At 45.4% G+C, this 25,807-nt stretch overlaps 1 protein-coding gene across 6 annotated transcripts in view; it reads right to left on the bottom strand.

The window, feature by feature from the left end:
• Klhl22 (kelch like family member 22) overlaps window positions 1-25,515 on the bottom strand; it is a 42,130-nt gene extending 16,615 nt beyond the window's left edge. The window contains exons 1-5 of one of the 6 annotated variants that reach the window (XM_060370013.1): window positions 25,037-25,163; window positions 24,085-24,449; window positions 19,379-19,641; window positions 6,243-6,408; window positions 864-1,582 (exon numbers count right to left, since the gene is read on the bottom strand). In XM_060370013.1, coding sequence (XP_060225996.1) covers window positions 864-1,582; window positions 6,243-6,408; window positions 19,379-19,605 — 1,112 coding nt within the window. In that variant the 5' untranslated portion in view covers window positions 19,606-19,641; window positions 24,085-24,449; window positions 25,037-25,163. Of the gene's footprint in view, window positions 1-863; window positions 1,583-6,242; window positions 6,409-19,378; window positions 19,642-23,268; window positions 23,294-24,084; window positions 24,450-25,036; window positions 25,277-25,383 lie in introns of those variants that run through there. The other 5 variants (XM_060370014.1, XM_060370015.1, XM_021653326.2 and 2 more) reach the window with 5 other exon arrangements.
• Between the last annotated feature and the right edge of the window lie 292 nt (window positions 25,516-25,807).

Below are 25,807 nucleotides of genomic sequence, written 5' to 3'. Positions count from 1 at the left end.
ATCACAATGAATAGCATCAGCACCCAGCACAGAACTGCCCTCTTCAACATCAACTTAGCTTGTGGTGGGGACCAGGGATGGCAGGGGTTCCCACATGCAAAAAAATGCACCAAGGTTATGATAAAGAGGCCCCTCAAAATCCACTGGTAGCTGAGGCCATTGGAGACTTGAACTAGTGTCTCTTCTTCTGTCCAAAGAAACAGATCTCTGGGACCACAGCTAGAAGCAACCTACAGATGAAAACAATCCGCAAAACCCCCTCAAGAAAAACTGCCTCCTCACAAGAGTATCTACTGAGTACGTACTCGTCTGACTACAGGGCAAAGGGGGAACTGAGTGAAGGTTCAATGATGCTTCCTGGTCTTCCCTACTCCTCTGTACTCGGATGTGGGCTCCAGCAGGCAACATCTGGAAGACATCCTGGCTGGCAATTTGGAGAAAAGGAGCAGAGACCAGAAAGGAAACTGAAAAAAAGATACTGAAGAGGTAGGCTGAAGATGGCAAGAACAGCTACCCCAGCCCACACAACACTCCCCATCTCCTTACTGAATAATGACACAAAAGGATAGGTGGCTGGGCTTCAGGTTTCTGAATAGCAGGGACAGAGGGCAAGAAGGCAATTTTGATGCCCCTTTTCCTTATTTCACTGTGGTCCACTTCCTCTGAAATCATCTGAACTTTGTTATGTGAAACAGGTATCCCCCCAGAAAAGCTGTAACTCATGTAAAAGGCAGCTGAAGGAACCAGGCCTATAGTGACACACCCTTGATAACGTGTCTCCTCAACAGCCCACATAACCCACAACTCCCGCACCATGGAGCAGTCTAATGACAAAGGCGATGGCGATAAGTGCCCTTTCCTACCTCCAGCACCGGGACTCAGCTCGGAATCCTTGGACATTATTATCCCCTCCGATCAAGTACACGAAGTTGTTGAGAACTGCAATGCCCTGGTTGGACATTCGAGGAGCCAGAGAAGCAGTGAAGTGCTTCCACTCTCCCAGGAGGGGATTCAGGTACTTAGCCTGGTCACTGAGGATTGTGGATGGTGTGGAGTGAATGCCTCCAAAGCCCACAACACACTGGAAGTCTGAGCGCAGCTCTGTGTGTGGGCCTTGAAGGCTGGGCTGCAGGCTCTCATTCCTGTGGTACATAAGGGCACTGGCCACTGTCTCCCTCAGTGGGCTAGGCCCAAGCTTGTCGTGCAAACGCTGGAGGGCCTCAGCTTCCATCAGGGGAAACCGCACAGTCTCTAGGAGCTTGGGGGGCTCGTGCAGTGAGATCTGGTCAGCCTGTACTTGCTCCAGGGGATAATGGTAGAGCAAGGCTCCTTCATACACCTCAGTCTCACAGGAGACCTCCAGGCGATTGCTGCTGAGGAGGGAGTAGACCTTCTCCAAGGGCAGCTGGCGGTACTTGTCAGTTCTTGAGAAGGCCACAAAATTTTTGAGGATGTAGGCATCTAGCTGTTGGGTCAGACGGTTCAGGTCAAAGACCTCTGCCAGGTGGTAGACATCAAGGATGTTCTCCTCATCTACCCAGGACATGAGGAAGTCACAGCAGAAGTGGATAATCTCTGGGATCTGTAAAAAGAAGGACACCACTCAAGACTGAGCTGGAGAACTGCATCTGGGAGACAGGATGACAGCGGAGACAAGCCTTACATAGCTGGCTGGTCCTTATAGCTGCCCCTTTTCCCTCAACTGTCCCCAACCTTTTCTGACAGAAAATTGGGACTTCCCACAGGCTTATTTAAAACCTGCTCCGGCAACAAACACAGGGCATGTGTGGTCATAACCTCTCATACCCTCAACCCTCATCTACAAAACAAGGACAAAGTAGGAAGGAACAGCCTGAGAATGAGTACAAACACCACCACAGCACAGACAGTGCTTTCAGAGCCAAAGTGCAGGTGGGAAGGAAGCAGGATCTGTCATAGACTGTCACTTTTTAGAAGGAGCCTGTGGCCACTCCCTGCCACTGGCATTCTCTACAGGAGCCAAGGAGCTACAACTAAAAGTACACATGGCTGTCCTCAGCCAGAACCCTCTGAACACATCAGCTGGAGCTGCAAAGCATGCCCTGCCAGGCCCGGGCCTCACGCCACTGACCAATCTCCAGACCTTCACTAGACTTGTTGAAAAGTTGCCAAGCTATCTGGGGGCCTCTGCCTGGGCTGAGAGACCCACTCCACTCCAGTGGGCACAGGACTCCCAGCTGGGCAGCATTACCTGTCCTAGCACTGTAAGGAAGGAAAGCAAGCCAAAGAGGAACTGATGAAAGAGGAAGTTGAAACGCAGGTAACACAACACAGCCCTGAGGGCTGTTCAAGAACACCTCGGATTTGATAGGCAAAGCTGAGCGAGACAAAGACAAAAGGAAAACTTCCTGTACAACAAGCTATTTACAGATAAAATCTTTGATTTTAAATAAGATTTCACTAAGTAGCCCGAGCTGGCCTCAAACTCATAGCAGCTTGTCTTTGGCTCCCAGTGCACCACTACATCTAGCATATTCTTTAGGAAAACAAGATTTTTGAGTCTTCCCAAAAACAAAACAAAACAAACAAACAAAAAAAAACATCAGAAATGCAGGTAGTAGCTCTTTATAGGTTCTACTTCAGAGGGTAAAACTGTCTATAGATTATATATAAACATTTTTGTTTGAGATAAAGTCTAGCTATACATATATAGTCCAAGCAGTCCTTAAACTCACTATATATACCAGCCTAGCCCTACAGTGACTACAGATGACTTCTCCTGCCTCCAACCCTGGAGTGTTACATTACAAGTGTGCATTACCACAACAGTTCGCTGTTGTTTTTGATTTTGAGACAGGATCTCACTTCGTAGCTTGCCTGTCCTGGAACTCTGCAGACCAAGCTGCCCTTTAACTCACAGAGAACTGCCAGCCTCTACCTACCAGGTACTAAGATCAAGTACTCAATTAAAGTGCCTCAATGCCCAGCTTTATCACATCAATTGATACAGGACAGTATAACAACTACTTGTGTAGCATTTAATTTATATGGTGTTACAGTGATCTAGAGATGATCTAAGGTATACAAGGAGCATATAAGAAAGTTACTTATCAAAAACAATACTCCATTTTATAAGAAGGCTATAGACCTTTCGTATCCACAGGGAGTCCTAGAACCAGTTCTCTGAGAATACCATAGGACAACTATCTCTGACTCAACTAGTATTACCAACAAATTAACTACTGTATACAGAGAATTTTTGCTAATATTTTAAGTCTATTAATACATGCCTTGAATTCATTCGTTTGTTTGTTTGTTTGTGTTTGAGACAGGGTTTCTCTGTGTGCCCTTAGCTGTGCTGGACTTGCTTTGTACACCAGGCTAGAACTCACTGAGATCCACCTGCCTCTGCCTCCCGAGTGCTGGGATTACAGGCAAGTGCACCACTTTGATTAAAAAGACATGCCTGCCTGCCAGATAATATGCTAAGTAAGGGCTGAATGGACACCTACAATCATATATATACCTATACAATCATATATACACCTATGCCATATAGGATTCTCCCACGGTTCTCCGTGGTTCCTGAACATCTTCATGCCATTGTTTAATTCCCTAGCCAGTTCTTCTAGTCTTCCTCTTTTCCCTAAAATACTATCTCTGCCATGGGCCTGAGCTTTGAAGTCAAAGTTTTAAGGCAGAATGTGAGAGCCAATGGCCCTGGGTAGGAATGAGCAGTGCCATCCTAGAAATAACCCATCCCCTTGCACCAAGATTTCTTGCAGTGTGCCCTCTGCTGGGTGGAATCCCAAATAGACACAGCTGCGATCTCCAACCAGACAGATTCAGAATGGAAAGTACTAGCCTAAAATAAGCCATCAAGGCTGATTTTGCTAGGATTCAGAGTCAAGACCTGAACAGAGGACACTGTGAAGAGTTACCAGGTCTAGTTCAGGACGCATCAAATGGGGGCAACCACCAGCTGCAAAGGCTAAAACTTGATTTGTAGATTCTACCAAGTTCTAGCAAGTAAAATTTGTTTTACAACAATGCATATGTTCAAACTGGTACAGAAATGATCTGGCTTGCCCCTCACCTTCCCCTCCTTCCCGATACGCCTATCATTGCAGCTCATGGTAGTGGCTGGCCTCCCTCGCCAGCCTGGCTTGGTATTAGCATACCTAATGGGACACTGTCTCACGTTCCCACTCAGGGGCCTTCTGTGGGACTGAACTCTGTCTTCCCCCTGAAGAAGCCATTGGGGCCCTCTCTCTAGCCTCTTTGCTGAACACAGGTGGTGAAATTGGGTTTCTTCAGTAGCCGCCCTCTGCCCCTTCAGCTCTGGAGTAGCTGGGCCTCTGCAGTAGGCAGGTTACTGAGGCCATCTTCCCTGCCTTGCTGCTGCCATGAACTCCCGAGGCCCTCTGCTGGAGGGAGTCACCAGTCTTCTTCCTCCTCTCTTCCCTCTTTTTTCCAGCTGCTTTACCTAAAAGTTAGTTTTGGCCTTTTTTTTTTTTAAGGAAACAAAATGAAAAGAAACCTATAAAAATATATTTTTAAAATGTAAAGATTTTATGTGGCCGAGTGTAGTGGCTCTCACCTTTATTCCCAGCACTTGGCAGGCAGAGGCTGGAGGATCTCTGTAAGCTTGAGGATAGCCTGGGCTACACAGAGAAACCCTATCTCAAACAAACAAACAACAACAACAAAAAGGATTTTTTGTGTATGAGTGTTTGACTGAGGAGAACCTAGGTCCACTTTTCAGAACCCACATGGTGGTTCACAACCATCCTCAGCTCCAACTCTAGAGGACCTCATCCTTTTTCTGATATCTTTAGGTGTAAGGCACATATGCTGTGCAAGCAAAACACTCAAATACATAAAAAAAAGCATATATATATATACATTATATATATGTGTGTGTGTGTGTATATATATTTTTTAATTTATTTATCTATCTATCTATCTATCTATTTATTTATTTTTTTCCCCTAATGTTAAAAAAGATCAGCTGCCATTCTTACAGGGTACCTGGGTTTGTTTCCCACCAGCCACAACATTTGTAACTCCTGTTCCAGATCATCCTCTTCTGGCCTGTGCCAGAACCGGGCATGCATGTGGTTCACATAAATACATACAAGCAAAACACAAAACATACAAAAATAAAAAAACAGAGACGGAGAGAAGGGACCATGCACTGTGGTACATGCCTACAGTGCCAGGAGCTTGGGGCTGAGGGCACACTGTGAATTTAAGGCCTGGTGTGGTTAACACTAGAAGACTGCTGAGAGAGCGAGAGAAGAGTGGACAAACACAGCTAGCGGGCAGGAGAAGCTTGTATGTGCTACAGGGCAGGCGATTCTCAGAAGCTGCTAGCCCTCACAGAAGATAGAGCATCACAAACACAGGCCTCAGGGTTAGCCAACCTGTGATGTTTTTCCTAGCAGGGAAATCAAGGCAAAGGAAGAAAGCAGTAAAAAAGGAAAGGGCTTGGGAGTCAACTTGGGAATGCTGGCTCATCCTGCAATGCCAGTACTCCGGAAGCTGAGGCAGGACTGCCATGACATCAGGCATCCTAAACTATAATGTACTCTAGGACAGCCTGGGTGATAGTGAGATTTTCTCAAAAAATGAGGGAAAAGATGGGGCTGGAGACATGGCTTAGCAGTTAAGAGCACTGGCTGCTACAAAAGACTTGGCTTTGATTCCCAACAACTACACAGCTGATCACAACCACCTGTAACTCCAGGTTCAGAGGCCTAATACCTTCTGGCCTCCACAGGCCGTGTACACATGTGGCACACATATAAAATAAAATAAAAACAAATGATCATTTAGAAAGGAAAAGAGACTGGTGAAATGGCTCAGCAGTTAAAACTACCTATTGCTCCCACACCAACATGGTGGCTTTCAGTCATCCGAAACTCCACTGTTATGGGATCCGATGCCCTCTCCTGACATCCACAGGCACCAGGCACATGCATGGTAATCATACATATATGCAGATAAAATGCTCATACACATAAAACAAACAAACAGTTTTTTAAGTATAAGAAGAGTCAAGGACAGAAGAGGAGGGCTGACCAGGGCGTTTGGAACCACTGTGCTTCAGGTCTCCAGGTCAACAGCAAGGCGGCCTCCCTGTGTCCTTTGTTACTTGGTATTCTTGCCCTCCTGACCTATCTCATAGCAGCAGTCTTCACAGGTATCTGGGGAAGGCCCCCTTGAGTAGGAATCTTCTTGCTCAACAAGGCAACTCTCACCTGAAGCTGGCAGGCAGCAACCAGGGTCTCCTGCACATTGTTCAGGCTGAGCTCTAGTTCAGAAGTGTATATGAAGTGTAGGATTTGGCACATGGCATTGTAAGACACGCCGTGGATCAGGACCTCTTCCTGTTCCATCTCCTTCAATCCCCCAGCAAACATTCCTCTGTAAGGCAACGAGACAAGGCACTGAGTTAGTCGGGACTTGAGTGCGAGCCACAAAAAGCACTCGGAAGTGAACAAGGGTTAGTGGTGGGCTGGCTGGAAACGGTCTGCGTGTGGGAACACTGATTGCTCTGTGCTCTGAGTAAACAGTCTGCAAAGGAAGGAGCCTGTGGAAGGAGCCTGACCACGCTGGGCACCCGCGCTGGAAATCACTTGGCTTCCTTTCCATGGCCCCAGCAACGCTGCGTGCATTCTCTGGGAGCAGGCCAGGGCCTGTCTGCCTGCTGCATCGCCCACTGCTGCAGCTCTCAGGTCAGGCAGCAGCGCTTCAAGCATGCTGGGAAAGAACGTGCAAAAGACAAGTCAGTCGGGGATGAGAGCCACTCTATTCCATATATTTAATGAGTGTTTACCACATGTTGAGGATTGAGGCAGAACAGAAAGAGAAAATTAAGGTGACATAAGGGGAAAAGCCCTCCACACGGGTTCTAGTTGCCTTTCTTGTTGACAGTCAAGAAGCTTCACTATAACTGGTCAGGCAATATTATCTACTAAGGTATTTTATGTTTTCCTAAAGACATCTCAAACAAAGATATTAAAAACAACATATAAGCCAGGTAGGGTAGCACACATCTTTAGTGCCAGCATTGGAGGCACAGGCAGATGGACCTCAGTGAGTTTGAGGCCAGCCTCTCTATATAATGAGTTCCAGGATAGTCAGGGCTACATAGAGAAAGCAATAAAAAATAAAATAAAAATAAAATAAAAATAAAATAAAAATAAAATAAAAATAAAATAAAATAAAATAAAAATAAAAATAAAATAAAATAAAATAAAATAAAATAAAATAAAATAAAAATAGGGGCTGGAGAGATGGCTCAGTATTTAAGAATACTGGCTGCTCTTCTAGAGGCCAGGGTTCATTTCCCAGTACACACAGGGCAGCTCACAACCCTCAGTAATTCCAGTTCCAGGAAATCACATGTCTTCTTCTGGCCTCCAAAAGAAGGCATGTATATGGTGGACAGACACACATACAGGCAAAACACCCATATATATTTATATGTAACAAAATTTTTAACAAAATAAAAGCATACCAAAAAACTAATGATAAATAAATTATGCTTACATAGGGCAAAAGCCCTCGAAACTGTGAGTTTAACCGTAGTACCTCCCTCTCCCTAAAGCTGAGCAATGCACCTCACAGAACCATTTTAGAATTTCATTTACAAAGGGAAATCCAAGAGAAGTAGACAGTAAGCCAGATCATGTGTTTTGACTTACTGTCTCATTTTGTGTGTGAGAGTGTGCAGCCCCAGGCTTGCCTCGGTGCACACGTGGGGCTTAAAAGATAATCTGCATCAGTCAGTTCTCTTCTTTCACCTTGTGAGTCCCAGGGATTACACTGAGGCCTCCACGCCTAACGGCAAGGGCCACTGCTTGCTGAACTATCGATCTGGTCTCATTTTTATTTCATTTTTTAGCTTTACTTAAAATTTAAGCTTTATTGATTCTTTAACTACTGTTGTAAACTGTATCCTTTGGACTATATCACTTAGAAAGCCACAAAAATCAAATACAGCCACTGTAAAGATGACACTTAAGCCTGACTATACATCTTACAAAGCCCTTATTTGTGTATTCTTCTCTTTCTAAGGTTCCTTCTCTCTAAATGTCCGTGATTCAGCATAAAGTATGTACCCTCCCTTATTTTAATTTGGCTTCACTTTGCCTCCTCCTCAAACTTCTTTCTGTAGAGCAGTCAAGGATTCAGTTTTGCATAATTGGAAGCCAGCCCCTAAGGAGAAAGAAAACTCTTCAAGCTCTTAATGGCAGTGCTAGGCTTGTCCCCTTGCTACCACTTGACAGTATCTTTGAGGTGAACTACTAAGCTTTTGGCATATGAATCTTTAATTTTTTTGAAACTGTATTTATTTTTATGTGCCTGAACGCACATCTTTGTACTGTTTTGTCTCAGCAACAGAAACTCTAACTAAGACATATACTAACTCATTTCAGAAGCTTTCCCATGTAGGTCATTACATTTTAGTTTTTACATAGATTATTAAGCCATGTGGTAGAGGTGCTATTGTTAAAAGTTGGAACTGATGTAAGGCCCTGGCTCCATAAAAACTGAGTCCCCCCCATCTCATCTGCTAACTGCCCACTTCTCTTGCTATTTAAGTCTTACTAAACAAGGTTCTCTATTCACTTGGTAGAGACTGAGAAGACAGTTGGTCTTCTGAAAGTGCTGGTTCTGTGTCTGTGCATCTAATCAACCTCAGACTGAAAAAAATTGAGGTAAAAATTCACCTTGGGGGTCAGAAGAGGTAATCAGATAACCTGGGACTAGAGTTAAAGATGGTTGTGTGCTGCCATATGGGTGCTGGGAATTGAACCATGTCCTCTAGAAGAACAGCCAGTGCTCCTAACTGCTGAGTCATCTCTCTTGCCTCCTGACATACAGATTTAATGAAGACAAAGGAGGGGGGAAGACAGGCAGGTATAGCTTAGTAGCAGTGCGTACACCCAGAATGCAAAAGGCCCTAAGTGCCATTTTAAGCACAGAAGTGGGAAGGAGAAAGAGGTTAGGAAGGAGAGAATGGGGAACAGGAGGATGATAGTTGTTTGGACTGGGAAAATACTAAAATACTGAGAAGGAGCTCAAAAGCATCTATCTCACTTAAAGGTAACTCACTGCAGTACACGGAAGAAGTGGAACAGGACCCTCTCCGAAAGTGAGGCCCACAAGAAGAGCTAAGAGCAGTATATCCAAAGCAGAAGAGGGCTTCAACGATGAGAAGGCAAGCACACACCAACTTAGGGCTTGGAAGAGCTTTCTACTCAACACAGCCAACATAAAAGCAAGCAAGCATGAGGTAAGTGGGGCAAGCACACAGGCAGAGCCTAGATCCCTCTCTAGGGCAGAGGAGTATATGTACTGAAATTTTATTAGCGTGAGCTGCTACTACAGGGGAATTCTTACATAAAGTGGCTTACAAGGGAGAGCTGAAGAATGGACAGAAAGGGCAGAAAACCAGTTAGATTGGAGGCTTTTGGCCCTGGCAAGGACGATCTGCAGATGAAATGCCAGGACCTGCTGACAGACGAATTCCAGGAGCACTTGGAGGACATAAAGCCCTTTGCTGGGCAGATAAAGAGAAACTCAGGAGGAACTAGTTTAAACAACACAAAACAACTGGGAATCCTGCCACGTCACATTAAGATATCCAACCAGAACCACTGATTAGGTCTCATATGAGGCAAATGACCAGGACCAAACACGTTTTGGAAAACCCACCAATGCATGAACCTGAAAATCCACCATCCCTGACCTTGGCTTAAAATTACACCAACCCCTGCCCTGGAAAACTGCCCCTTCCCAAGAAACCCTGTATTAAGTCTGCCTCCTGCTCAGTCCCCTGCTGCTTCTCGCCCCGGAAGAGGCAGCCACCATTCTGTGTCTCTCCCAATAAATCTCTCTCGTGAGATTTGTTGTGCAGTGTGACTTTATGGTACTCCTTCCCTCAGGACTGCCAGGATAGCTTCCCCTCAGAACTGTAACACTTGCCTTGGGGAAACCTTTCCCTTCGGAGCTGCAACACTTACAATTACTATCATCACCATCATTATTTTGTGTTGCTACAGTAGAGCTCAAGCACTCACAAGTTCCTTTCTGCTGAGCTACATCAGAACACTAAACATCACAACTAGAAACTCTGAAAACTTTTTACCTAGGTTTTGGCTAGGTAACAAACAGCTAAAGATTTAAAGACTGAAGATCTGATAATACTCTGCTGCAATGTGTTTCCAACTAGAAATGGTCAAAATTAGAAATTGAGATGGTAATGATATTTTCTTAAGTTGCTTTCTGTACCTGGAAAACAACTCTGGTGGTGGAATCAACACACGCCTTTAATCCCAGCACTCAGGAGGCAGAGGCAGGTGGATCTCTGAGTTCCAGGCCAGCCTGGTCTACAGAGTAAGTTCAAAGACAGCCAGACAAAGAAACCCTGTCTTGGTGGGGGGTGTAGTCTGAAACATTTATTTATATTGTTTTGTGGCCCTTATTTATCATGCTTGTGTGACAAATGCTGAGACTGTTTTTGTTTAAAAAAAAAAATCACCTGGTGCAGTGGCACATGCCTGTAATCTCAGCACTCAGGGAGACAGAGGCAGAGGGATCTCGGAGGGAGAGGCCAGCCTGGTCTACAGAGTCCAGGACAGCCAGGGCTACACAGAGAAACCCTATCTTAAAAAACCGAAACCAAAGTTAGAAACAACAACAACAAAAAAGGATTTGAGCAAGGTGTGACAGTGCAGGCCTTTAATCCTAGTACTTTGGAAGATACACAGTGACACAGGGAGACCCAGTTCCCAAAACTAAATTAATTAATTGACTAATTGATTAAAATCTATAAAAAGTTGTAGTGAAACCTCTGTAGCACTTATCTCTCAGCCTAAGGTTGGCTTGTACCCCCAAACCCACAAGGTCACCCCAGGGCAGGAAGATTCTGCATTTTACTTTGCTTTGATTTCAGACACATCAGGAAAATCAATTCTTACTATCATTGTCTAGCACAGTGGTTCTCAACCCTCCTAATTTTGCATGCAACCCTTTAATACAGTTCCTCGTGTTATGGTGATCCCCAACCATAAAATTATTTTCTCTGCTACTTCAAAACTGCAATTTTGCTACTGTTTTGGATCATAATGCAAATATCTGATAAACAGGCTGGTCTTGTGATCCCTGTTAAAGGGTCATTTGACCCCAAAAGGGGTCAAGACCCAGAGGGCCTAGCAGACTAGAACCATCCCCTCCAGGAAGAAGAGGAAGCTCTTGAAAACTTCTCCAAGGCACGCCTCCCAGCTTTCAGAAGCAGGAAACAAGTGCTGCGCACTGAGATTCTGATAGCTTGGCCCTAGGAGATGAGAGGTTTGAAGCAGTGGGGCAACCTGAACGCTGTGCAGAGTCCAGGACTGCAGCCCTTGGGGGTGATCCCCCCTGCTGGGGTGGCCTTTTCAGGGATGCAGCTACTTTTGAGTTCTCCTCACTCTTTGTAAAGTCTGCCATCAGTCACTCGGCCAACTCCAATTCAAGTCCATTTACGTTTATTTCTCACAACGGATACAGCTCCGCCCCCATGTCATACTGTACCTGACAGGCTGGGCCAAAAGGCTAACAACATTCATCACAAACCAACAGTCCTACCTACCTGATGTTGTTACATCACACACTGGAGTCGGGAGCCTAGCCCTAAAAATATGCTAAGAGCCAGGAAATACTGGCTCTTAACTCTGCCACCATGAGAAGAAATATTATAAGTGGAAAAATCTTACCACATTGTTAAAAGCCATTCCAACAGTCTCTGAATAACCTAGAATTTTGCTAGGTTTTTTTTTTTTTTTTAACTATCATCTCTTAACTGTTGGAAGAGATGGGTCCATTGAGGGGTGAGTTAAACTTTCTTCCATCCTTTACTGATGATTTCAACAAGCAGAAATTTGGCGAGTTTTTGTTTTGTTTTGTTTTGTTGGTGAGTTTTTGCTTTTATTTTTGTCAATGTCTCTCTATGCAGCTCTGGCTATGCTGGAACTGCTCTGTAGATTAGGCTGACCTTGAACTAAGGGAGATCCACCGACCTCTGCCTCCTGAGTGCCTGGTTTAAAAGTGTGCGACACCATGCTTGGCTGAGAAATTTGTGGGTTTTTGTTTGTTTTTAACACAACTTAAACCATGTAGTCCAAGTTGGCCTCAAATTTAAGATCCTCTTGTGTCAACACTGTGAATGTTGGAACTACAGGTGTGCAGTGCCACGCCCAAGCTGTTTATTTTAAGTGTGGTCAAAGATGTCAATTCTTCACTGCGTTTTGCATCAAACTTAGAATGACTTCTTCCTTCTGAGATTATACTAGAGAATACTTCTCTATGTTTTCCTCCATTTAATGTTAAACACCTAAAACTCAGGCTTAAGGGCTGGAAAAATGTGATGGGTAATGTGCTTAATATGCAAGCATAAGGACCTGGGTCCAATCCCCAATAGACAATAAAAATTGGGCAATACAATACTCCCTTGTCATCCCAAAGATACAAAACAGAGCCAGAAGTACCCCATAGGCTCACTGGTCAGATAGTCTGACCAATCAGTGAGTTTTAGGTTCAGTAAGAGACTGTTTCAAAAGCCAAAATAAAATTAATAATGGAGCTGGAGCGGTGGCTCAGCAATGGAGAGCACTGTCTGCTCTTCCAGAGGTTCCGAGCTCAAGTTCCAGCAATCACATGGTGGCTTACAACCATCTATACTGGGATCTGACGCCCTCTTCTGGCATGCAGGTGTACGTGAAGATAGGGCACTCATATACAACAAATACATAAATAAATAATTAAATAAATATTAAAACAGGATGAAGAACAGTGGAAGAACATACAAGAGGCTGACTTTTGGTCTCTACATGAGTGGTAGACACTAGCATACACACTCCACAGCAGACTGGTGGGATAGCCCCTAACAGAGCACCTGTCTAGCAGACTTCTGGGTTTGACCCTTAGCACTTCAAAACAAGAACTGTTCACTGCTTGACGCTGATGTTTGCATAAGGTATGCACGCTTTGTTCTCCCAGTGGCAATGTCGGCATCTATTGACCCTCCTTGATTTACAATGTCGTTTCTGTCACATGCAGAGTTCCTGCTATATTTGTGATGTTTCTGAACCTCCTGGCTTTTTCTATATTTCCTTCTATTTCACCAACTGGAAGTTTTAAATTCTGCACATTTATATTATAGCCAATGTAGGGTAGGGCTAATCCCCTTTCATTAGTTACTCTTGTTGTCAACAAGTTCCTGACTAATGCTTGCTTTTCCTTTTCAAGTTTATAACCAGTTTCTGTAATTTACCCCCAGTAAATCCTCTCTGGAATACAGTAAACATTCAGATGGATGCTGAGAGAACTAGCTCTTTGCAAAACAATGGCCCTTTTCTCTGTCCAGCTGTGCTTGGGCTCTCTCCAGAGACCTGGCAAGCTTCCAAAGCCCTACACACTGGGAACAAGTTAAACTTATTTCCAGAGAGTCCGCATTTAGCCAGCCTCTTGCCACCTCTCCTTTCATTCTGTAGTCTGGACCTTCCAGAGCTGCTGCTGCACAGACTTCCCTTGTTGACTTTTCTGCCCTCTAAGGTGCTGGTAAGAGAAGAAATGGCGGCACCCTGAGCACTGCCACGCGGTGCGGGCATGGCTCAAACACACTCAGAACCTTAACTCTCTAGAAACGGAAGCTGGAAAAATGCCACCAATTTTAGGCCAGCCTAGTCCAACCTAAGGCGTTCTAGTCAACTAAAACTACATAAAAAGACCCTCTGTCAACAAACAAACAAACAAAAAACAGGCCAAGGCACACACCTTTAATCCCTGCACCCAGAGACAGAAGCAGGAAGATCTCTACTTAGCCAGCCTGGGTTAAATAGTAAAACCCAAGTCTAAAATAACAAGCCAAACAAAAAGCAGCACATTTGGTAATTCACATCTGTAATCCCTGCACAAGTTTGAGAACAGCCTAAGCTCCACAGTGAGTATGAAGCCATCCTGAGCTAAAAACTTAAGACAACAACACCCCTTGTCCCCCACCCCTGCCAACACTTACATAGACGCTCACACACATGCACACACACTCTTAAAATCAGACATAGTGATGCATGCCTGAAATCGCAGCACTCAGGAGGCAGAGGCAGGCAGATCTTTGTGAGTCCAAGGACAGCTTGGTCTACATAGTGAGTTCTCAGGTAACCCAAGTACCAGCATCCCCAGTTTACATGACTCGAAAGATCAAACTCAGGGCCCCGTGCCAGGCAAACCCTCCACCAAGTTACATCCCCAGCCCAACCAGCTTTTCTTGGACTGAAAATGGTGTTGTAGATACGGAATAACATCCTTAGGCTTTCTAGAGTACTTTAGAGATAAAAAATATCAGAATCAAGCCAAGTGTAGTAGCATACACCTTTAAACCCAGCACTCATGAGGCAGAGCTCTGAAATGAAGGCCAGCCTAGTCTACATAGCAAGTTCCAGGCCAGCCAGAGCTACAGAGTAAGAGCCTATCTCAAAACAAAAGTCTTGATATCTGGCAATTCCTCTGAGCTAAGTCTTAAAGAATGTTCATAAATAATAGACCAGGCTGAATGTAAAGTGCTTGTCTTTCAGCTGCTATTCATAATTGACATATTTCAAAAATAGAAATCAGTAGGAGCTGGGTGTGGTGGTGCATGCCTTTAATCCTAGCACACAGGAGGCAGAGACAGGTGTATCTCTGTGAGTTCAAGGTCAGCCTAGTCTACAAAGTGATACCAGGACAGCCAATGCTCTGTTACACAGAGAAACCCTGTCTTGAAGAACCAGAAAAACAAACAAACAAACAAAAAACAGTAAGAAAAAAATTCCCAAAGAAAAAGAACATACATATCTTTTTCTATTTGTTTTGTTTTTACTTTAAGCAAAAAACAACAATTAGAAAAATGCATGTTTGGTCAGGTACAGTGGAACATGCCTGTAATCCCATCACTTGGGGAGGCAGAGACAGGCAGATCTCTGTGAGTTTGAGGCCAGCTTGGTCTACAAATCGAATCTAGGATAGGCAAAGCTACACAGAGAAACCCTGTCTTGAAAAACAAAAAACAAAAGGAAAAGAAAGAAAGAAAAAAGAATGAAAGAGAAAGAGAAAAAAAAGAAAGAAAGAAAATGTTTTCTAAGTTGCTCACATTTTATGTTCATTAGGATGGCCACCACTAAAAAGGAAAGAAGGGCCATGCATGATAACATATGCTTTTAACCTCAGCACTCAGGAGGCTGAGGAAAGTCAACCTTTCTGTGGAGAATAGGTCAAGAGTAATTGCCACTCTTCCAAAGCACCTGGCTTTGATATCCCAGCACCCACATGGCAGCTCACAACTATCTCTAACTTCAGTTCCAGGGGATTCAATGCTCTCTTCTGGCCTCATCAGGCATCAGGCATGTATGTGGCTCACAGACCTACATGCAATCCAAATATCCCTGTGCATAAAATAAAATTCAAAATTACAAAAAAAAAAAAAAAAAAAGTAGAATTGAAACTGCAATGGAGTAAATCCAGGAACTAGCTGCAGGTGACCCCTCCTTCTGAGCCTCATTCCTCAAATTATGTAAAGGAGGAAGGACAAAGCTGTGCAGACAAAGGAAGTAAAATACTTGAAGTCAGGAGGCTGGCATTCAGAAGCACTAAGATCTTAAGTTTGAAGCCAGCCTGGGCAACATTACAAAACCCCATCTCAAAAACCAAACATGTAAACACTTAGGAAGCTGAGGCCCTAAATTCAAGGCCAGTCTGGATTACAAAATAAGACCAGAAAGGTTAGAGTGAGACCTTAGAGTGAGAGTGTTCATAAAAATAACAAAAACAGGCTAGGAAACAGAGTTTGTTAAATGCTTGCTACATAAGCTTGAAGAGCTTAGGATATCATGTAAAAAGCTAGTTATGGTGGTAGTAAGTCAGTGCAGGAGAGGCAGAAACAGAATTCCTGGGGCTTGGGAATGGCCAGTCTAGCTGAATCAGGGAGCCCCAGGTTCAGCATGAGATTATATCAAAACCATGGTGGAAAAGAACCAAGAATGATATCTACTGTCAGCCATGCACATGTGTTACACACCAACACATACACAAGTATAAAACATACAGGGGAAAGAAACCACAACTATTGAAGTTACGTGTAACAACAATTATGGTGGTTAATTTTGAAGTTACGTGTAACAACGATTATGGTGGTTGTTAATTTTAGCTTTTGCTTGTTTTACTTATTTATCTCTTGAGACAGGGTCTCACTATGTAACTCTAATTGTCCTGGAACTCACCAAGTAGACCAGGCTGGCCTCAAACTCACAGAGATCCATCCGCCTCTGTCTCCTGAGTGCTGGCATTAAAGAAGTGCACCATTATGCCCCGCCTCTGATGGCTAATTTTAGGTGTCAATGTGACCAGATTAAGGATACCTAGAGCAATACCTTTTCACAGCAGAGACTGGCATGAAAGTCAGTGGACTAAATGGATAAGATCCAGTCTCACCTCCTAATCATGAGAACTCAAGCTCGCTGGCCCTTGGGCTTACACCAAACTCCCTGGGGTTCTCAAGCCTTGAGCTTCAAACTGATAATTACACCTTATTTAGCCTTCCTGGTTTAAGCATTCAGACTTACCCTGAACCCCACTACTGGAATCCCAAAATCTTTAGCTATTAGACTGCCTGTCATGGGATTTCTCAATCTCTACAATCAGTTTTCCTACTCTTCTCCCATATAGCTACACTGTGTTGGTTCTGTCTCTCTAGAGATGATAGGAGTGACAAATTCCAGCTCTAGTGTGTGGGACAGACAAACCAACCCCCAGTTCTTCCCAATGTGCTAAGTACTGACATGGGGTCAGGCAAGAAGCTACTGGAAAACACTGGAAGGGCTGTAGAGCCTAATGGAAAGGCCAAAAGCAAACACATGATGAAGGCAGGTTGTTGTTAGTGACTTTCTTTCAAACCAAGCAATCTACATCTTGGGGTGTTCAGAATTATCTCGGTTGGGCTTGCTGACTGTTTACATCCCCTCATGGATGTAATGTCTGATCCTACCCGAGTACAGCACCACTGTATGGAACACTGCCTTATTTGCAAGTGGTTTCAGGGATAAAATTACGCTGGGTAAGACTAGAGGGAGGAGACTCGCCCTCACCCCTACTAGGCAAAGGCTTTTCAGATATTGACTGTTGGAGAAGGAGCACCCACACCCAGGAAGCAATTCCTCATACGATTTGTAAGAAAGCCCAATAAACTCAGAGTGAAGTCTGGTGGAATTATGCATTTGGTTGTTGTTAAGACCTTAGGAGGAGGGGTAGATACTGCTCACATGTCCTCCTGGGAAGGAATTTTAGCAAGTGTTTATAAGTCAGAAAATGGTTAATTAGGAAAAAGGTGACTGTAAGCATCACATAGATCTGTGGAGAGTGTGGATATAGTAATAATTTTCTAGCTGTGGGCCTTAGCATTCAGAGGGCCCCAGAGGAGCAACTGTCGCTTGTGCAAACATCTAGATGGCATTGTAATGGGGTGAGGAGTGAAGCTTCATAGCATCTTGAAAGCAGGTATGTGCATAAGGACATGGAAAGCAATGTGGCAAATGCTGCCAAGTGTTATGCTCATCACACACTATTCTTTCAACTTCCATGGGTTTTAAATCCACGGTGAAGTAAAAAAGAAACACTCTGTCCCCCCAAAACAGCAGTCATGGTGATGCAAGTGCTTTAATCCCAGCACTGAGGAGGGAGAGGCAGGTGGATCTCTGAGGTGGAGGGCAGCCTGGGCTACAGAGTAAGTTCCAGTATAGCCAGGCTACACAAAGAAACCCTGCCTTGAAATATTAAAAAGAAAGAAAAAAAAAAAACAAAACAAAACTATTTTCACCAAAATATTGCATCTGTATTAGAATACTCATTTATAAAGTACAGCATTGCAAATCAAGCCAGTCATGATCCAGTTTTGAAAAATGAGAATATGCCTGTTAGAGGCTGGTCTGGTGCTCATTACTGGCCCTCTGTGTAAACCTGCCTAAGTCCTTATACCTGACTGGCTGATTGCCTAGGGCAGGGCAGAATGGGATAGGCAGAGCTAGGGTTCCTGGGCTTTGGGGAATCCCAAAGGGAATCACAGGAAGGACAGACAGACGGAAAGAGGAGGATGCCAGGATGGGTTAGCCTGGAGAAAACACCATGTGGGCTCTAGTAATGTCATGAAAAGGTCCAGATGAAGAATATAAGCAAGTACCATGAGATTATGGATGAAAGGTAGCCCAAATGAAGAGGGTTAAGGTGGATGGCAATGGATGGGGGCTGGGAGATGGATGGTGAGGATACTGAGACAGTGTAAGTGGAATATCTGCCCAGCCCACGGTAAATATGGCAATTATGAATCTAGCAGGTGCCTGTGTCTTATTATTTGTGATAGCAGGTTAGATAACAATGCCATGACAATCACAGGGCTAATAGTCAATAATACATAGCCCCGTTCTTCTATTTACTACAAGACATGACCAACAGAGAGAAAAACTGACAGGCAAACTCTTAAGACCTCTTCTCTGCTGGGCTGGTTGATGGAGTCTCCACAACAGACACTAAGGAAAGAGAAGACCCGGCCACCTTCAGTGTCAGTACTCCCACTTGGTAAAGTCAGAACTACCTGTTATTAGCCCTATAGAAACAGTTACAGGGAAGAGGTTCAAAAGGCCCCTCCTTCCTTGAGAATAATCTATAGATAGTTAGTCAATGGCTGCTGAAGGAGGGAAAGACATCTGCTGAAGTGGTATAGCCAAATGGAAAGGTGCTCAGTTCACCTAAATAACCTCTCACCCAACTCCCCTGTCAGAGACCCCAGTACACGAAGTGGGGCCAGCAAAAACAAAACAAAAATGTAGGAAAAGGAAGGCAGTTTTTGGGAGTAAAAAAGAGAGTATTAAGGTGAATATGATCAATACACATTATATACATGTATGAGTATCATAATGAAACCACTATTATTTATAATTAATGTATCCTAATAAAAACATTGAAAAAGGCTGGAGAGATGGCTCGGTGGTTAAGAGCACTGTCTGCTCTTCTGAAAGACTGGGGTTCAATTCCCAGCACCCACATGGCAGCTCACATCTGACACCTCTATACTAATGTACATAAAATTAAATTAATTATTTTAACATTGGGGGGTAAAAAAAAAACAAGCATAAGCCAAGCATGGTGATACATGCCTTTAATCCCAGCACTTGGAAGAGAGACAGGCAGAATCTGAGTTTGAGGCCTGCCTAATCTACAGAGTGAGTTCCAGGAGAGCCAGGGCTACACAGGGAAACCCTGTCTCTAAAAACAAAAAAAAACAAAAAAAGAAAAAAGAAAGAAAAAGGACCTATAGGTACCTTACCTGAAGTAATCGCATGATGCTGCCAGCAGAATTCGATGAGCCTCAATGTGTTTTCCTTCTACCACCAAGACAACATCAAAGAGGATCCCACTGTCCCGCAAAGCAAGCAGGCCTCGGAGCAGGGCCTGGGAGTGCTGTGTGCTTCGGTAAGTGTTGTTGACGCAGTGGGAGTGGGAGGGCTGTGTGGGCAGCTTGCACAGCTGGGCAAACTCCTGCTCCTCTGCCATCCTGACGGCCGCAGCAGCCCTCACCGCTGTACTCAGCTGCAAGACACAGGGAGCAAGGAGTGAGCAGGTAGGTAGGTGGTGCAGGGCCACACAGGCTGACCTCGTGGCACCTGTTGCAGAGACTTCCCTGTGGTCCCAAAGCCTCTACTCCGTTTCCTCCCAGCCCTGGCTCCACTTGGCCTTCTGTCTCATAACCTGGTCCCTTCATCCACGAGGTCTTCATCCTACTGTGCCACCTTCAGCTCTGCAGTGAAACAGAAGTATTCTGAGGCTGGCGTGATGACTCACAAAGTTATCTCAGTTACTTGGAAGGCTGAGACTGGATGATCACAAATTCAGGGCAGACCAAAAAATTAGAGAGACCTTGCCTCAAAATAGAATTAAAAAGGACAGGGGTGTGGTTCAGGAAAGCACTTGCCTCACACACACGTGAGGTCTAAGATTTGATCCCCAGCACCAGACAAAGAGTTTTGAGAGAAGATTTGAGGCAGGACAGAAAGACAGTGAAAATTAAGAGAACATGGGGATACCAGGTACGGTGCTGTAAGCCTGTAATGCCAGCACTCCAGGCAGGTGAGTTCAAAGCTAGCCTGGTCTACAGGGTGAGTCCAGGACACCAAGGCTACACAGAGAAACCCTGTGGAGGAAGGAGGAGGAGAACATGGGGAGACAAAGCACTCTCTCCCCCATGATCAGATTTATTTTTTATTGGCTGAGCGTTAAGGACTTCAATGTAACTAAGAAAAACACCAGAAATGGCCCACAACAGTATTCTCCTTCCTGATATCTCAAACAAGAGTACTAAAACAAGCCAGGCAGGGTAACTCATGCCTTTAATCCCAGCACTCTTGGGTTTGAGGCCAGCCAAGTCTATACAGCAAACAAGCTCCAGGCCAGCCAAGGCTACCACAGTGAGACTATCTCAAGAACAAACAAACAAACAAACAAAGCAACAAAGTACTAAAACAGCAAACAGACTTTGCTTATGGCCCAATCTATATAACCTTTGTTTAAGTTTACAGTTATTAGCTCTTCCTTATCCCTAAAGCTAAACAATGTGTCTCATTAACACTACATTTACATACATTCATTCACATACAAAAGGATTGTTTTGTTTTGTTTTGTTTTTCCAGAGTTTCTCTGTGTACCCTTGGCTGCCCTTGACTGGTTTTGTAGATCAGGCTGGCCTCCCTGAGTGTGCCACCACACCCAGCTAAAAGGAAAATCTTTAAGAAAAAGAAGTAGGTGCCAGAGAGATGGTTCAGTGATTAAGAACACTGGCTGCTGCACTTCTAGAGGACCCAGGTTCAATTCCAGCACCCACGTGGTTCCTCACATTGTCTGTAACTCTAGCTCAAGAGGATCCAGTGGCCTCCACAGGTACCAGGCATGCACATGGTACACAGACATACTTGCAGGTAAAACACCCATACACATAAAATAAAGGTAAATCTTTTGCTGGGCATGGTGGCATATATGCCTTTAATCCCAGCACTTGGCAGAGGCAGGTGGGGCAGAGGCAGGTGGATTTCTGTGAGTTCGAGGCCAGCCTGGTCTACAAAGCAAGTCCAGGACAGCCAAGGCTACACAGAGAAACCCTGTCCTGGAAGGAAAAAAAAAAAAAAAGATCATGTCCTGTTCTTCCACAGGACCATAGTTCAATTGCCATCATTCATATCAAGAAGCTGTCTATAACTCCAGTTCTAGAGGGTTCTGATTTCTCTAGTTTTTGTGAGCACCTCCACTCACATGCACAGAGACATAAACACACACACACACACACACTCTCATATACATGCACACACACTTAATACATATCTTAAAAAAATCAAGGCCATTCTTTTCTACAAAGGGTACCTGAGGCTAACCTGATCTAAAGGAGACCCAACGTCCAAAAAAATGAATAAAATAAAATAAATAACATACTCAAAAACTACAAAATGATTTGTTTTGTTTTTCAAAAAACCAGGTTTGTTTCTTATCATCCTATTCTGGCCATGATCTAGCTGATCACATCTACCTGGCATCTTCATACCATTTCAGCAAACATGATCTGCTGGTGAGCCTGTGTTCTCAATACCTTTGTCTCCGAAGCACCTCAGGGTTATTTTCTATGGCCACATCTGCTAACCATCTCTGGGTACTTGGCTGTGGACTCCAAAACGCAACTTCCTGGAGGGCTTCCTCATCTGCGATGACTATGTGAACTAACTGACCTCTGCACTCCTCATGTCAGCTGAACAGCCTGTCTGCCCTCTTGGAAAGGGTTTCTCTGTTGTTTCCTTGGCTGTTCTGTACTTGCTTTGTAGACCAGGCTGGCCTTGAATTCACAGAGATCTGTCTGCCTCTGCCTCCCTGAGTGCTGGGGTTAAAGGTGTATGCCACCAACCCCAGCTGCAAAATGATCTTAAAAAGCAGCCATAAAACAAAACAAAAAAAACTACTACAAATATGCCTTTGATAACACCACACACACACACACACACACACACACACACACACGATGAATAAAGCAGAAACTATTGTGCATAGCATAGTCATCTACTAGGGGTTAGGAAGCAAGCAGCCTGGAGGGAAGGCCCGGTCTGCGGCCAACCGTACGTTTTTGTAGCACAGGTCAGCCATTTAGAAAGCCGTGAACCTTCTCCACCTCATGCCACGTTCCTTACAGCTCCCACAGTCAGTGCAGTGGCTCAGCAGGTAAAGACATCTGTTCTATAAGCCTGGCAAATTGAGTCCAATGCCTGGAACCCATATGAAGATGGAAGGAAAGACTGGACTCCACAAAACTGCCTTCTGACCTCTACACACACCTGCGTACAGTGATAATAAATAAATAAGTAAATAAGTAAAGCTTAAAGATTTATTTTTACGTATGTGCAGGATGTGTGAAGGAGCCCTCAGAGGCCAGAAAAGGGTGTGAGATCCTCTGGAATGCAGTTATGGGCCATCAACTGTGATGCTGGGAAGAGAACCCAGGTAAGCAGGAAGCACTCTTAAGCCACTGAATCATTTCATTAGCCCCAGATACACATATTTAAAAAGGAAAAACAGATGTTAACAGAAAACTAGCCCAAAGCCTTCTTACTACCACTTACTACTGATGGGGCACACTTCTCCCTACCACCCACAGACCTCCTCTTCCCAACCTTGTGCTCTCGAGCCTCTACGGTGTCCAATCACACAGGCCCACTTCTCTTCCACCCATCTCCTGGATGTGGCACCTCTACTGCTTACCCACACTATCCTTCTATCCTGAATCGGCTCCTTTCTCACAAGGCTCTAGCAACGGTTAGAGCTGAATGTACCACCATCTCTGGGTTAAGAGCTCTCCAGCCTGGAGGGACTCTATCTTATAACTCCTCCTTTCCTGACCTCTTCCTTTCCTTCAGTCCATCCATTTCCCTAGGACATGATTTCCCAATAGCATCTCCGGGCACAATCCCTTCCAACTAGTCTGTTTTTGTCAGCCATATACTACATTTCTTATCTGAAACCTCCTACCCTCAATGATCTCTTTTCCTTTTTAAGGCTATGTTTTCTAAGATCCTTTGGTCTTGATTCTCTTCCTGTATCTTGCATAGCTATCCCCTTGATTTTCCAATGGACATACCTTAAAGGAAGAACATAGGAATTCTGTTCCAATGCTGTCCTAACTCTCACCTCATTCTCTCACGTTTCCAAGATGGACAGGGGACCAAAAATGCTCCTATGAGTGAGTGTGCTGTTTCCAAGTGCTGTCTCCCGGCTTCTCACTTCGGGCTCCCTATGACTTAGCTCAAAACCTTTCTTTCTTCTCCTGCCCAATCAGCCGTTCTCAGACCGAAAGGTACATGTGTTTATCCTTTGAACAGAACCAGATTTGTTTCTTATCATCCTATTCTGGCCATGATCTAGCTGATCACATCTACCTGGCATCTTCATACCATTTCAGCAAACATGATCTGCTGGTGAGCCTGTGTTCTCAATACCTTTGTCTCCGAAGCACCTCAGGGTTACTTTCTATGGCCACATCTGCTAACCATCTCTGGGTACTTGGCTGTGGACTCCAAAATGCAACTTCCTGGAGGGCTTTCTCATCTGCGATGACTATGTGAACTAACTGACCTCTGCACTCCTCATGTCAGCTGAACAGCCTGTCTGCCCTCTTGGAAAGGGATGGATAGCATCTACTTTCTAAATAGCCACCACAAGAACAAGTACAGTAAAACAGAATGACGCTCCTCTGAGCAGCAGAGCACATTCACCAAGCTGGAGAGAAGGAATTCGGCACAACCAGGACTGCAACAACATCCAAGATCTCTGGGACAGCCAGACACAGTGTTGATACAAGAGGATCACAAGTTTGAAGCCAGCCTGGAGTATGTAGAGACTTGTCATAAATAAATAAGAAAGGGATAGGGTTAGAGAGAAGGCTCAAAGCAGTTAAGAGCTCATACTATTCTTGCAAAGAACTGGCGTTTCATCCTGGGCACCTACATTGGCTGCTCAGTTCCAAGGGTCCTGACGCCCTCTTTCGGGCCTCCAGGGCACCTTCACTCAGGTACACAGACTTTTTTTTTTTAAGATAAAACAGGAAGGATAGATACTCTGGTGACTGCAGATCCGTACGGTATTCCTCTCCACTTTCCATTAACTTCTGCTTATAACTTCATGCCTCTCCCACAGTCCACTGTATAAACACGTTTTATTTAAGGGCCCCTAGTCAAGACATCTGGGTTTCCTCCCATTGTTTGCTACTGCCAACAGTTGTGCACCGAATCTTCAATGAATCATTTGCTGAAAAGGCATCCTCAATCTTCTGTAGGGCTCCCATTCAGTATCTGTCCTCAACACATCCGTATCTACAGCAGTACAACAAAAGAAAAACCAGATGCTTGGAAAGAGCAGAAAAGGGAACGGGTCCTTATTTGGGGGCCGGGGGGGGCGGTCTCCAAAGGGTGCAGATGTGCTCCGTGGCTTGTTCCCCAGGGCACTGACTAGAAGCATCTCGAAGATCGGCCCGACCCTAGGAGCACCCTCGGGCAGAAGGTGGCCCCACTGCGCCCGGCCAGGTCGTTCCGTTCGGCCTGTACAAGATCTAAAACGATCTAAACTAGTACAACCCGCTGATTTTGCACTGACAGCAAGAGTTCTCCGATCTATCAGCAACCGCGGCTGCGGCTTTAGAGTCTGAGGTCACGCCCGGCTCAGCAGCCCGGACCGCCCTGGCGCCTGTTGCAATCCCTGCTCGGGTTGCCTCGAGGGTCGGCGACAGGCCGGAGGCCACACTCGGACCCGCGGCTGGCAACAGAGCCTGGCCGACCCGGCTGCGAGGGCCACGGGCCGCCTCACCAGCGCGCAGGCCTCGGCCGGCCCGCGCCAGAGCGCCAGGCCCGCGCCGGACGCCCGGGGGTCGCCCCACCGAGCCCCCGCCACGTCAGGCAGTCACCTGCGCCGGCCCCGGGCGCCCGCCGCCGTCCCCGCTCCCTCTTCCATCCCCGCGTGCAGCGCGAGCTCGGCGACGAAGGCCCGCCGGGCCCACTCGGTACACGCCTCGCAGCTGACCTGGTGCCACCGCAAGCTGAGGCCGCTCTCGCAGCAGGCGGGAGGCTGGAGGTGGGGGCGGAGCCTCGCCGTCACGCGGGAGGCCGCGCAGGCGCAAGGGGACGACAGGGGGGCCGCCGGCGGGGCGGGGCGAGGTTAGAGAGCCGGACAAGGGTCGCTGGTCAGGAAGCGCCACCCCTGAGTGCAAATCTCCGTCCTCCTCCTTTCCCTTTCTCCCTGCCTCATTCTCACCCTCGCTCGTTCTCTTCATTCATAACTTCTTTGCTGGCTGGTTTCCTCACACGCATTCGCTTGGCCGTTCACTCATCGCCTCTCTGCATGCACTCGAATGTGTTTCACTCGTTCACTTGACCGTCCTTTTTCTTACTTCCCCCGTTCCCTCCTTCCTTCACTTTCCCATTTCCTTCCCCGTTCATTTCCGCATTTCTTCCTGCATTACTTCATTCCCTTCTTTTATCATTTATTCATTGCTTCACTCATTTCATTACTTCACTTGTTCCCTCCTTCTCCTTCCTTAAAAGGCATCCTCAACCTTCTGTAGGGCTCCTTCCTTAAAAGGCATCCCTCTCTCCATCGCTCCCACCCACTCTTTCATTCTGTCTTTCTTTCCTGTATTTATTGTCGGAGTTCGTCCGTCTGCCCCTTATTTCCTCGT

Source organism: Meriones unguiculatus, chromosome 17 (genome assembly GCF_030254825.1).
Source record: "Meriones unguiculatus strain TT.TT164.6M chromosome 17, Bangor_MerUng_6.1, whole genome shotgun sequence".
Taxonomy (NCBI): Eukaryota; Metazoa; Chordata; class Mammalia; order Rodentia; family Muridae; genus Meriones; species Meriones unguiculatus.
The sequence above is the reverse complement of the archived record's forward strand: the minus strand, read 5'-3'. Positions and strand labels throughout refer to the sequence as shown.